Consider the following 12,302-nt stretch of genomic DNA (forward strand, 5'->3'; position numbering starts at 1 on the left):
CTTCTAGGGGTTTAGAGTATTATTTAATAAAAAGCTCTGCATGAGTTACTGATAGAAACAGTGAACCTCAATTTGTAACCATATAAATAATCCATTATAAAAATTGTACTCAACGCCCCTTTCTGAAGTTCTTGAGCAGGAAAAGCTTAGTCTAACCAGAACACCTAGATAATGTCTGTTTGTAAATATTTATGGCCTTAAATTAAATGACACATTTCGTGCTGATGCCAGATTGTTAATCTGTGCCAGGCAGAGTCAGATTGCCCAGATGGGTTGGCTATAATTAGGGTAATTTTCTCCTCTTTGTTATTTTTTAATCACTGTGATAGAAAGAAAAAATCTGTCATGGAGAATGAGATGAATCTGAATGGGGCTGTGGCTACAGTTTCTTGGAACATGAAGGAGACACAAATGAGCGGCATCCAAAAGCTTGCTAGCAAAGTGTCCTCACTCACATCTCATGGCCTCTCCATCTTGTTACTCACCTGGACCCATAGACACCACTCTACATATTCCTTAGTTTTCATACATTATTCCTATCTATGGAATATTGATTTACATTTACAGCATTTATTAGACGCCCTTATCCAGAGTGACTTACAATCAGTAGTTACAGGGACAGTCCCCCCCTGGAGGTGATGGCAAAGGGCACAATGTACAACACTGTACAGCCATCTTCTACTGCAACCTGGGATCTTAGCTCTGGAGTGACACGTAGAAGAGTAAAACCGCCCTGTTGCTTAATTTCATGATACATTACTGATTGTTTCTGCTGGTTAGTACATCATCATATTGCCATTATACTGGATGGTCAAACAATACAGCAGGTCAGAATCCAAACTTGTTCAGTCACACTTCTATAACTGTACAAGCAAAGATGCCAGAGTCCTGTCCTGTCTATAGTTATTTTTTACAAATAAGCAGATAAAAGCGTTACATCCTTGGTCCAGGGTCAAGGACAAATGGGAAAAGGGAGAAGAATCTCCAAACGATGTAATTGCACTTACGGTTAACCGTTTATTACCATCAAAGGTATATAAACTGACAAAACGGTTCTGGTCAGTTGAGTTGTGATTCACGTGATTTGCTGGATAAACGTGTTAATATAAATGTATGAGTGGTAACACTACGGGGCTAACCCTAACCCTTGGTCATAAATACATGTCTGACATTTGGCCCTGATAGACACTTATTCATATACAGCCGCTCCACCCCATCCCAAGATAACAGCTCTGTTGAGGCCTTCACTTCCACAGCGAATGTAGGCAAGGAAGCGGGTCAGTAATCAGATGGTTGCCGGTTCAAATCCCGATCCGGCAAGGTGCCACTGAGGTGCCACTGAGCAAAACAGCGTCCCCACACACTGCTCCCCGGCCACCTGTCATGGCTCACCAAGGGTGATGGTTAAAAGCAGAGGACACATTTCACTGGGTGCTGTGCTGTGGTGTGTCACATGTGCCAATTAAATCACTTTCACTTTCATAAATGGCCCTATTCAACACAACATCTAATGTTTAAATCTATGACAGACATCTCTAAGCCCCTGCAGGATCTCCATTAAGGTGCCACAACCCCAGATGGAGCCATGTTGCATTCACACTGCACAAAGGGTTCATTGGAAGGTCATAAAAAGTCAGCGATTCATAATAATGGTGAAGTGTAAACCTTCCATAAGATTGAGTCACCATTTCCCATAGGTGATCAGTTGGGTTGAGAAGAAGTTCTTGTAGGGTTTTGTTTTTTGGGGGGATTTTCAGTCCTGTCTATGTCTATAAAAGTGAATGGACTGTGTGGTGTTTTTTAGCTTTGCGTTTTTTGCCACACACAGGTTCTGTTTACTCCCTACTTTGATTTCAATTCCAGATCAGTGACGCTGCCTTGGCCAAATTCCCTACTGTTAATTCACGAAAATTAGATGCTTCAGGATTTTAAAGCATACTGGAGTAGAATCTGTTCTTAAACAAGATCTACACTTTTTTTTCGTTCAAATAATCTGACCAGGCTCATTTTTACTATGAGATATGACAACAATATTTAACAAAGTGGTAAGAGCAATGAGAAAAGTCACTGAAAAATAAAACACATAAAAAATAATAATACAGCAAGGAGCCATAATGAAACGAAAATGAGATCAAGAAGCTGGTTGGTTACTTTAGCATTTCATAAAAAAATAAAGACGGAACCCAAATTATTGATACATCTTGACAGGCCGCAGGCAGAAAAACACACGGCCGGTGCTCCCAAATGAGCCCTGTCTCTAATTCTGAATCAGTATGCAGGAAGGGTATGGTAAATAAATTCAATCCCTGCCTTTGCAGAGCCCTGTCAGCTGCCTGACGCATTTCATGCAAAAGCCCGTTCAGCGTGTCTTTCCTTGCAGGGGACTGTTTGGCACTGGATCCAATAATCACTTTACAATTATGGCAAAGCATTTGCTTTTATCCCAGTTACCTGCAGCATGATGTGTAGGGCGGGTTTAACCTAGTTCACAGTTTTAGGTCTTGTTACACACTACATGCTTTTCATAACTCCTGTCGTCCTTCATGAGCAACAACACAACAAAAATCATTTTTAATCTGTGGCCAGATTTTCATGTAAGGCATGGGTGTGTTTAATGGAATATAAATTAACATGGAAGGAATTTACAGAAATGAACATTTAAATAAGAATGGATGACTTACGAGTGTCTCTGAAGGAAACTACCCATCCAGCCATTTTTGTTGGTGTGTCATTATTTCTGAAACCCTAAAAATTAACTTTAATTATGTGTACATTTACATCAGGACAGGTTAAAACGATGATGACTGACTGCTCCCATGAGCCATGTTCTCTGATTCTGGATGATTTAAGCCACCTTATGTCAGGACAGCACAGGGATGTAGCACAGTGTCCATATCCTCCCTTTCTCCTCTGTTCTATACGCTCCTTATAGCCATTCTACACAGGGAATGTCAGTGGATGCCAGTGGATGATCTCTGCTATACACATCTCGGTACCACGCCCACCACCAAGGCGTAGCTTTCAGACATAGTTGTAAAAAATAGCATACTATGAAAACAAATGAATATGTATGCATGTCGCTGACCTCTCAGAGTTGCAGTGCTGCTGGTGGCTTACCTGCATTCCAAAATAAAATATGGGGATACATTTTGGGGGGAAATGTAACCTCATAAGGCTCATGGCTGTTACCGTATACATTTATTGGCTGAGGAGTATAATAGCTTGAACAGGTCAATCAAAAGTACGATAGAGTCGGCCATCAAAAAGGTCACCTCGCAGTGTATGAAATTGATACGCGACATCAGAGAGAAAACCGCCTCGTGTCCTGTCACATCATTTTAGGCAAAGCCACATGGAGAAAGGCTCTCTGAATGTCAGAGGAAGCGCCGACCACTTCAGAGCCGCTGACCTTTACTCATCGGTAAACATGAAAACTGCGGACTCCGAATTCCGGTTCTTTTCTCTGAGGTTTAGTCAAGTCCATTAGAGAGGCATGAGGCCGGCCTGTACAAAGACTGGAGCGGCACAGCCTCACCAGCCAGCGCCCTGTGGAGGGGAAGAACAGAAGTAGCTAAATGCGGAGGGCTGGGACTTGATACCAGGCCAGATTTGCCGAAGCACTGGGTCATCATCCGCAAACAATGAACATATCGCAGCGGGCCAGCCATCTGCTCCGGAGAGCTGAGAGGAGCTCGCCCGCTGCATATAGCAGGATAGGCTGCGGCGTGAGGCGCCGTGTTGCTCTCGTCTGCACCGGATTACAAGGCATTTGTTTAGAAAGGACAAGTTATCCCATCTTGCGAGAGACGGGGGGGAGAATAAAAAATAGAACATGTCCTTTGCAACATTGAGAATGGAATGGAATGGAGTTCTAAACATAAAAGTAAATTAATAAAAACCCAAGCAAGGGCTTGTAGGGTGTAGGGAGCCAGTTCTTCTGACAGACAGGAAGACAACAGGATGGTACAAACAGACTGACTGAAAATATCTGGCTCTGACATTGGTTCTTGTGTAAAGCGTACAGATAGGAAAAGTCGTATGCCCCCGAACATATTTAAATGATACATTTATTATCTGTATATGTGGTGTGTATGCATGTTAATCTCCAGAAGTAAAATCTCATCTAAAACAATAAGTAAAGAATGGCAAATCACAAAAACGTCCAATCCAAATAAAATATCAGTAGTTTTATTTTCCTTGTTTATCTTACGTTATGAAATGTAAATTTTTCAACAAATATTTTTCAGTACTATTCCTGTTTTTTTTCCAAACAGCTGTTAATTTGATTTACCGTGGAGCGCAGTACGAGTTAAGTGTTCGAAGGAGTAAATACACCCAGACATCGACATTCCAGGTGCAATGTTTGCAAGCTAAACTGCTGTCAAGTCTAAGGGTTCTATTTTGATGCTCTAACAATGCTCTTAAAAGCAGGGGCACTATGTGATCTGAAGGCAGAAACCAAAAACGCGCAATGAACAAATTTCTTACCTGGCAGGGGCGATACTTGATACTGTGATCAAGAAGGCGGTTCACCCATGGCGAGGCTCAGCCATTGCACTCCGGCTGTGCTGACCCCTGCGAATTCCCCGAAAGTTGGAATCTCGACTGCATAATTTTTGGTAGTGGGGGACTGTGTTTGCCCTCAGGGGCAGTTGTGGCCTAGCGGTTAAGGAAGCGGCCCTGGTTTGAATTCCAATCCGCCAAGGTGCCACTGCGGTGCCACTGAGCAAAGCACCGTCGCCACACACTGCTCCCCGGGTGCCTGTCATGGCTGCCCACTGCTCACACAGGGTGACGGTTAAATGCAGAGGACACATTTCATTGTGTCACGGTATGCTGTGCTTTGCATCACAATGACAATCACTTCACTTTCACTCTCTTACTGCATGGGAAGAAATTTGCAAGTTATCAGCAGCTCAGATCAGAGACCAGATAAATGCCACACAGAGTTCTAGCAGCAGACCCATCTCTAGAACAACTGTTAAGAGGAGACTGTGTGAATCAGGTCTTCATGGTGAAAATAGCTGCCAGTAAACCACTGCTAAGGAGAGGCAACAAGCAGAAGAGATTTGTCTGGGCCAAGAAACACAAGGAATGGACATTAGACCAGTGGAAATCTGTGCTTTGGTCTGATGAGTCCAAATTTGAGATCTTTGGTTGCAACTGCTGTGTCTTTGTGAGACGCAGAAAAGGTGAACGGATTCCACATACCTGGTTCCCAATGTGAAGCATGGAGGAGGAGGTGTGATGGTGTGGGGGTGATTTGCTGGTGACACTGTTGGGGATTTATTCAAAATTGAAGGCACACTGAACCAGCATGGCTACCACAGCATCCTGCAGCGACATTCCATCCCATCTGGTTTGCGTTTAGTTGGACGATCATTTATTTTTCAAACACACCTCCAGGCTGTGTAAGGGCTATTTGACCAAGAAGGAGAGTGATGGAGTTCTGCAGCAGATGGCTTGGCCTTCACAGTCACCGGATACCGGACAATCGAGATGGTTTGGGGTGAGCTGGAGAGGTGCTAAACACCTCTGGGAACATCAAGACTGTTGGAAACTCATTTCAGGTTACAACCTCTTGAAGGAACATGTGTTAATTCATAGTTTTGATGCCTTCAGTGAGAATCTACCAATGTAAATGGTCATGAAAATACATTGAATGAGAAGGTGTGTTCAAACTTTTGGCCTGTACTGTACTTTATTTGTAATATAAAATCTATAATTGCATCTGGCATTTAATAAAAACAATTTCCTAAATACTGACAAAGTCTGCTGATATCTGAAATATTGTAACACTTTCCATTTGAAAAGGCATATTTCTGTGCAGAAAGCTAAATTCTCTGTTCAGTGTCATTTAAGGCTAGAACACTCGAAATGAGTAATGCAATCTTTCCTCCCAATCAGAATTTGTACATGACTCCTCTTTGAGTTCTAGAAAACGGGGCTGCTCTGACAGGGCGGTAATTAACAGAAATTGCATATTTTACTTTTGCGCTTTACCAGGCAGAAGATGAAGCCTATAAATTGATTCTAATGATCCTTCAGAAAGTAACAATAAAGTAGTGAAAGAACGATTTGCATTTCCATCTGATCACAATACTATTATATTGTCCTTATTATGAGTTGCCATGGTAGTGCATATATTTGAACCCTTTTCATATTTAAATGCTGACAAACATAACCCATGAACATGTCTCTACAAAATATGATATTTTATTTGGAATATATTTATACTTGTACACCAGTAAAATAAAATGCATATCTGTAAATCCATCGCAATCCCGAGTGAACAGTTGGATGGCATTCCTCAACAAATGCCACCTGAAACCAGTATGTGATAAAAACAGAACTCAAATTCAGGGAAGATTTTTTTTTTTTAATCTTTCACTGGAATAAAAAATTATAATAATAACTGAACCATTTCGAAAACAAATGCAACACACTGAATGAAACTGTAAGGACCAGAAATTCCACCAGGTTACAAACCTGCAACATTCTCCAAGTGCATTTGGCATAACTTGTTTTATTTTATTTTTTAAATATATATATTTCTGTCTCTTTCTCTCTGTCTTCGCAGTGTTTTTTGTCTACAGCAGTCTCTGTCGCTTTTTCAGTTCACCTCTTGAGAGGAAGAGGGAGGGGAACGCTTCCAAAGTGTTGCCAGACACATTACGATAAAGTACACTGAACAAACGTTTGGGCACCGATTCTTTTATATACATTAGATCTGATTGGTTCTGTAAAAGGCATCCATTTTTGTTTGTCCTCACATATTGTATTTTTTTATTCTCTCTTCGTTTTTGTGTTTTTTTTTTTTTTAACTCAGTTCAACCTCACAGCCCTTCAAACAGTCCCTGGCTGCTTCTGGAGGTTTCCGCAGGTCCCTTGTCATGAGAGGAGTCGTTCTAATTAAGACATGGTCACAATGAACCAGAACACGGGGAAAAAGCAAAGGCTCAACATTCTGACTGTAGATCCACGACCCTTAAGACACGGTGTGTCTGATTTGGGCTTTTTCGAACACTTTTTTTTCTTCCTTGATGGAGCTGTAGAAGGCTCTAGATTGTCTATCAGCTCTGGCTGCAAATTGTCAAGGTCCAGGTTGTTGGATAAGGTTCCCAAAGGTCCATCGTTCAAACTTTGCTTACTGCGGGTGTCGTTTTTCATTCGTTCACCTTCTCGGTATTTGTTCCTGGACATGTTCTCCTTGTCCTTCAGGGGGTTGTTGGTGATTTGGCGGCTGTTGTAGGACGAGGGGTCAGGATGGGCCTTGCTGGAAATTATTGACGACTTGTCATGGCCGGGCAGACAGCACCTGGGAACGCCCTCACCCAGAGAGTCATCTGTGGAGAGGATCTTACCCGAGAGAGTCTTGGTGCTGAAGATGCTAGTTTGAACCTGGGACGTGGACTCAACGCACCCCTCCAAGTCGTCGCTTTTGAGCCGTTTCAGGTCCTTGCCAGCCAGCGTGGTGGGCACGTGACATTCCAACTCAGAACTGGAACCTTTGAAGCGTTTAAACCAGTCCCACAAGGTCCTGGCGCGACAGTCACAAATCCACTGGTTCCCATTCAACCGGAGATACTGGAGGGACACGAGGGGGTCCATGGTCTCTCCGGTCAACACGGTCAAGTTGTTGAAGAACAGAAACAAGGTGGTCAGCTTGCCGAGGTCGCTGAATGCTTGCTGCTGCACAAAGGTCACGCGGTTCTGGTGAAGGAGCAGACGGTCCAGGCTGATGAGTCCGCGGAGCATGTGATCCGTGACGACTTTGATCTTGTTGTTGTGCAGGAAAAGGATGGTGAGGTTGGCCAGATCCAGGAAAGTGTCGGCGTGCAGCGCCAGCAGGTTGTTGTCCTGCAGGTACAGCTGTTGCAGGGAGAGCAGTCCCCGAAAGACACCCATGGGCAGCTCGGACAAGCCACATCTGTGCAGGTGAAGGGTGTGCAGCTTGGACAGGCCCCTGAAGGCCGTGGGGCTGATGGTCCGCAGGTTGCTGTTGTTGCTGATGTCCAGCTCTTCTAGCCGCTCCAGGCCGTAGAAGGCCCCGGCCTCGATGTAGCTGATGTTGTTGGAGTAGAGCCACAGCACGGTGAGGTTGTGGACCGAGCTGAAGCTGGTCGACCTCACCACGGTCAGTCTGTTGCTCTGGAGGAATATCCGCTGGCTCCGAACGGGTATCTCGGTGGGGATGGAAAACAGGCCCTGCTGCTGGCAGGCCACCGTGGGCCGTGGCTCGCTATAACACACACACTTGGCAGGACAGCCCTCCAGCAGTGGCAGCAGATTCAGCCATAAGGCCAGAATGAGGATCCTACCTCCTGGGGAGAGAGGAGAACATGAGAGAAGTTGGTCAAGAACGGACAAACAGATTTATCCAAGAAACGCATCCATTTGAATGACTAATTAGGTCTCCATAATAGACGTGCCGTCTCACTCTTTGTAGATACAGCTAAATTAGTCACTTCAATTACTGTCGAGCAATCATAAAGCATGAGATGGTGGATTATAACACAGTCATCACTCAGATGAAACAGAAATTTGAATCTGCTAATCGACAATTAGGTTTGCTTAATGGAATTAAGCTCCAAGGTCTTGGATGCCTTTTTGGTGATTATGGAGAATATATGGTTACAGTAGATCTTTAATTGGGCTCTGGTTTGAATGCAAAAACACTTTTTTTTTGGGGGGGGGGGGTTAATGTAATGTGGCGGAACAGAATTTCAAGTCACATGGGGTAATTTTTTACCAAGCAGAACATGAAATAATCTTAATTCTTCCCTCATTTGCACGGAACACGCCACCCTCGGTTAAAAACCCACATTTCCCGACACGGCCTGAAAACATAAAATGTGCAAAATGGCCGCCAGCAGTCTGCAGCACACCCGAGCGCCAACAGCTGATTTCTGCTCGCGTCCCCGTGCCAGGGCAAGTACGGGAAGGTCCACAACGAGGAGCGGCGTTAATTAAACATGGGAATGCGTCTCAGAATCTGCTGCCGCTAATAGGGCGGACGGAACTAATCTCATTCCCACTGCGGTCGAGGTTTGACATTTTAGCCTGTCGTGCTGAAATAAGTGCGGTTGGTCTTCCATGCCCATGTGGCGTGCTTTTTTGGGAGGAGGAGAGGACGGAGAGATGTAAGACTTGAGCTCCCGTGGGAGACTGGCCTGTGCGGACAAGTTCTGAAGTGCCTTCTTTCTTTTTTTTTTTTTTGAGTATTTCACAGAGATAAGATGCCCCACCCCAGCTCTGGTGAAGACAGACACAGTTTGCCCCTCTTTGAAGATCATGTGAAAGGGAAAAAGAAAAAAGGAATCGGGGACAGCTTTCTATGGCTCATTTCAACTAATTCTCACGGTTTACATGAACTAATACGAGCACATTAAGATAATGAATCGCTTTGTAGTGGTGTCCTCGTCACATATATTACATTTGGATGAAAAAAAAAGTTCTGAAAAGGGATATAAAAAGCTTTGCAAGCCTAAATTGAAAAAAAAAAAAAAAAAGAGTAATATGCGCAAATTTCAAGAGCCCATACACTATACACACAAGTACAATTTAAACCATTAGCCGGGATTCTGGAGATGTTCCCCTCATAACGAGGAGAGTCTAGGCCTTCTGCTGCAGTGCTAGGCTTCCCCGCTCTTGCTTTACTGTCACTTTCTCCTCAAAAGCTATTAAATGAAGGCTGGGTGCTGGTATGACAGTGCCCCTCTCATGCCCCCCGTTCACTCAACAGACTCTTCCACCACAAATCTGTCAAGATATTTCTGGACCGTGGCTTTCAGTCGAACAGCCTTACACACACACACACACACACACACACACACACACACACACACACACACATATATATATATATATATACACCCACACACACAAGGATTGTTGGATGCTTCACAGCCCGCTTTTTTGTCATTAGCAGTTTCCATTCCCACCAATACAATGTGGGCAGGATCTTTTTTCTTTTTCACCCAACCTTGAGGCTCGCTACTCTCCCCTCGATCTTGTTGCCATCTATCGAGTGCCATCTTAAGCCAATCAATTGTCCGGGAATTATTCTGCCACACCATTCGGATGCGTGAGAACATGGACCCTGCGGTTCTCTTTCTCGTTCAAGCTCGTTTTCTCCATCACGCTTACTCACACTTATAAATTCATAAATGATCTTTATTGATTTGGTACAGTGACGAAGGTGCTGTCCACACTGCAGGCGTACAGAAAGTACAGTCCTGAGTCGTGGTCTCATCACAGGTCTCATAAAAACTAGGGAATAACTGTGTCACAACCATGGTGGCATGCCGAGGGAGGTGAACGGAGATGAAACTGGACGAGGAAGAAGGACGCAATCGCACGACGTCACGAAACCGGGGTTTAATGGGTGAAGACAGGGGAGACATCCGATAACTAGTGAACATGTAACATAACAAAGACCCGACCGCGAACAGAAAGGAACAGGGCAGCTTTATACAATAAGACGATTAGGGAACATTACACATGACTAACGTGAAACCCCTTCCGGACCGGGTCATGACTGACTGAAATGCTCCAAATGCACTCGGGCCGATAAAAACAAAGCGAAGCCAACGAGAACCCAATGAACGGTGGAAAATCGGGGACTCTCCTCCGATGCCTAATTGAAGTGTTTTGAGCAAAATAAATAAACAAGCCAATAAATAAATCAGACACTCGAGATAATTGCATGAAAGGAAACGAAGCGCAGGGCCCTGTTTACTCTACGCAGCGGTGTGTGACAACTCGAAGGCCTGATTTGCATATGTCCCTGGCAGACACGGCGAATGTAGCAACATCTGACTCAGTGTGAACAAAATCTGCACACAGGACCTAGACGAGCAGTGTGGTTGTCCTAAGCCTGACGTGCAGCAGGCTTGCCTGACCCAACACACCATCCAAATTTACATCATACATCAAGCTTATAAAAAAAACTACTACACGTTATGGTAAAACGAACCCAGCCACTTGGGATGCAGGTGACGGTGTATTTCTTGGTGCCGGTCCCAAGGCTGAGAAAAGGGGGAGGGTTGCGTCAGGAAGGGTAAACGGCATAAAACTTTTGCCAAATCCCTTACGATGACAGCCAGATCAGTTGATCCGCCTTGGCCACCCCTAATGGGAGCAGCCAAAGGGGACGAGGATGTTAATAAGAATCTATTATAATATTAATGATCTTACTAAATGTGAACTAGAATAAAAAATATGTAGCTTTGCATTTACAACACCACTGTGTAGTGCATTATAAATTCAGCAAAAGTATTTAAATGTTGCTATTTATGCGGCAAAATGTTTGATATGGATAAATTATGGATATTCCGAATAATATCAGAAGAGAGGACTAGCTGAGACAATGTTAAATATTATGAAACCTTCCGGAAGGTGAGCCCCAGTGAAAATAATTATTGTGTTATATGTTTATGTAATAAATTAAGCATTACAATTATCCAGCAAACCAGGCCAGACAGTTCATTCATTTGATACATAAAAGGAAATTGATCTAAAAAATAAAAAAAAAAAAGATTCTAAAGACACAAAGAAACCCATGCTGACTGAAGAAGTGGACCATTAAATATTAATATTCGGATCAATCAGTCTGACCAAAACCCTAATTGGTCAAAAGTTGCACAACCTTGCATCTGCTGGACTTCAAAGCTCTTAATAGCATCTCTCAAGGGTTTATTGTTGGACTCACACTTTCTATTGTTTTATACACTGAACAAAAAAATAAATGCATCTCTTTTGTTTTTGCTCCCATTTTCATTAGTTAAACTCAACGACAGCATGTTCCAGTTCCTGAAAATATTCAATATTCAACTTTGATATGCTTAGATATGATTTAACTTGACAACTTGGAAGATATCAGGGTAGTAAAATTTTATTGCATGTGAACACTGAAAAAATAATGGCGGTTTGTGCTCTTTCACCTGAAAATGAGTCAAAATGCTTTTAGCAAGACCCTTTGTCTCCCATTTTCTCTTTTTTTCCCCCTCCCAACCCAGTGCATGACTGCATAATGGGTCTTTTATTCTGTACTGCGGCCCTTTGAGCTGCCATAATAGTGACAGGAGCTGCCCTCCTCAGTCCCATTAGGGCGGACCACCAAACCCAAGTGATGCATTTGCCTGGTCTATATCGACCAGTTATATGGAAATCGAGAGAGATGCTGCTTGTTTTGGGTTTTATTTAATAGCCGGCAGAGGAACAGATGCCCAAATCTTTTTGATTAAATAGGCCATTGAGGGAACTCCAATTTATTTATTTAGGTTTTCTGTCAATGGCGG

At 43.4% G+C, this 12,302-nt stretch overlaps 1 protein-coding gene and 1 non-coding gene across 2 annotated transcripts in view; one reads left to right on the top strand and one right to left on the bottom strand.

Moving 5' to 3' along the window:
• The first annotated feature begins 4,480 nt into the window (after positions 1-4,480).
• Positions 4,481-4,645, top strand: LOC114800196 (U1 spliceosomal RNA). Its single transcript, XR_003751351.1, has one exon. It is a non-coding gene; the product is annotated as a U1 spliceosomal RNA (small nuclear RNA).
• Positions 4,646-6,751: 2,106 nt separating this feature from the next.
• The window catches only part of rtn4r (reticulon 4 receptor), a 46,168-nt gene continuing 40,617 nt past the window's right edge, over positions 6,752-12,302 (bottom strand). The window contains exon 2 of the mRNA XM_028996110.1: positions 6,752-8,324. Within this exon, the coding sequence (XP_028851943.1) occupies positions 6,913-8,324 (1,412 nt within the window). The 3' untranslated portion in view covers positions 6,752-6,912. The remainder of the gene's footprint in view (positions 8,325-12,302) is intronic.

Source organism: Denticeps clupeoides, chromosome 11 (genome assembly GCF_900700375.1).
Source record: "Denticeps clupeoides chromosome 11, fDenClu1.1, whole genome shotgun sequence".
Classification (NCBI taxonomy): domain Eukaryota; kingdom Metazoa; phylum Chordata; class Actinopteri; order Clupeiformes; family Denticipitidae; genus Denticeps; species Denticeps clupeoides.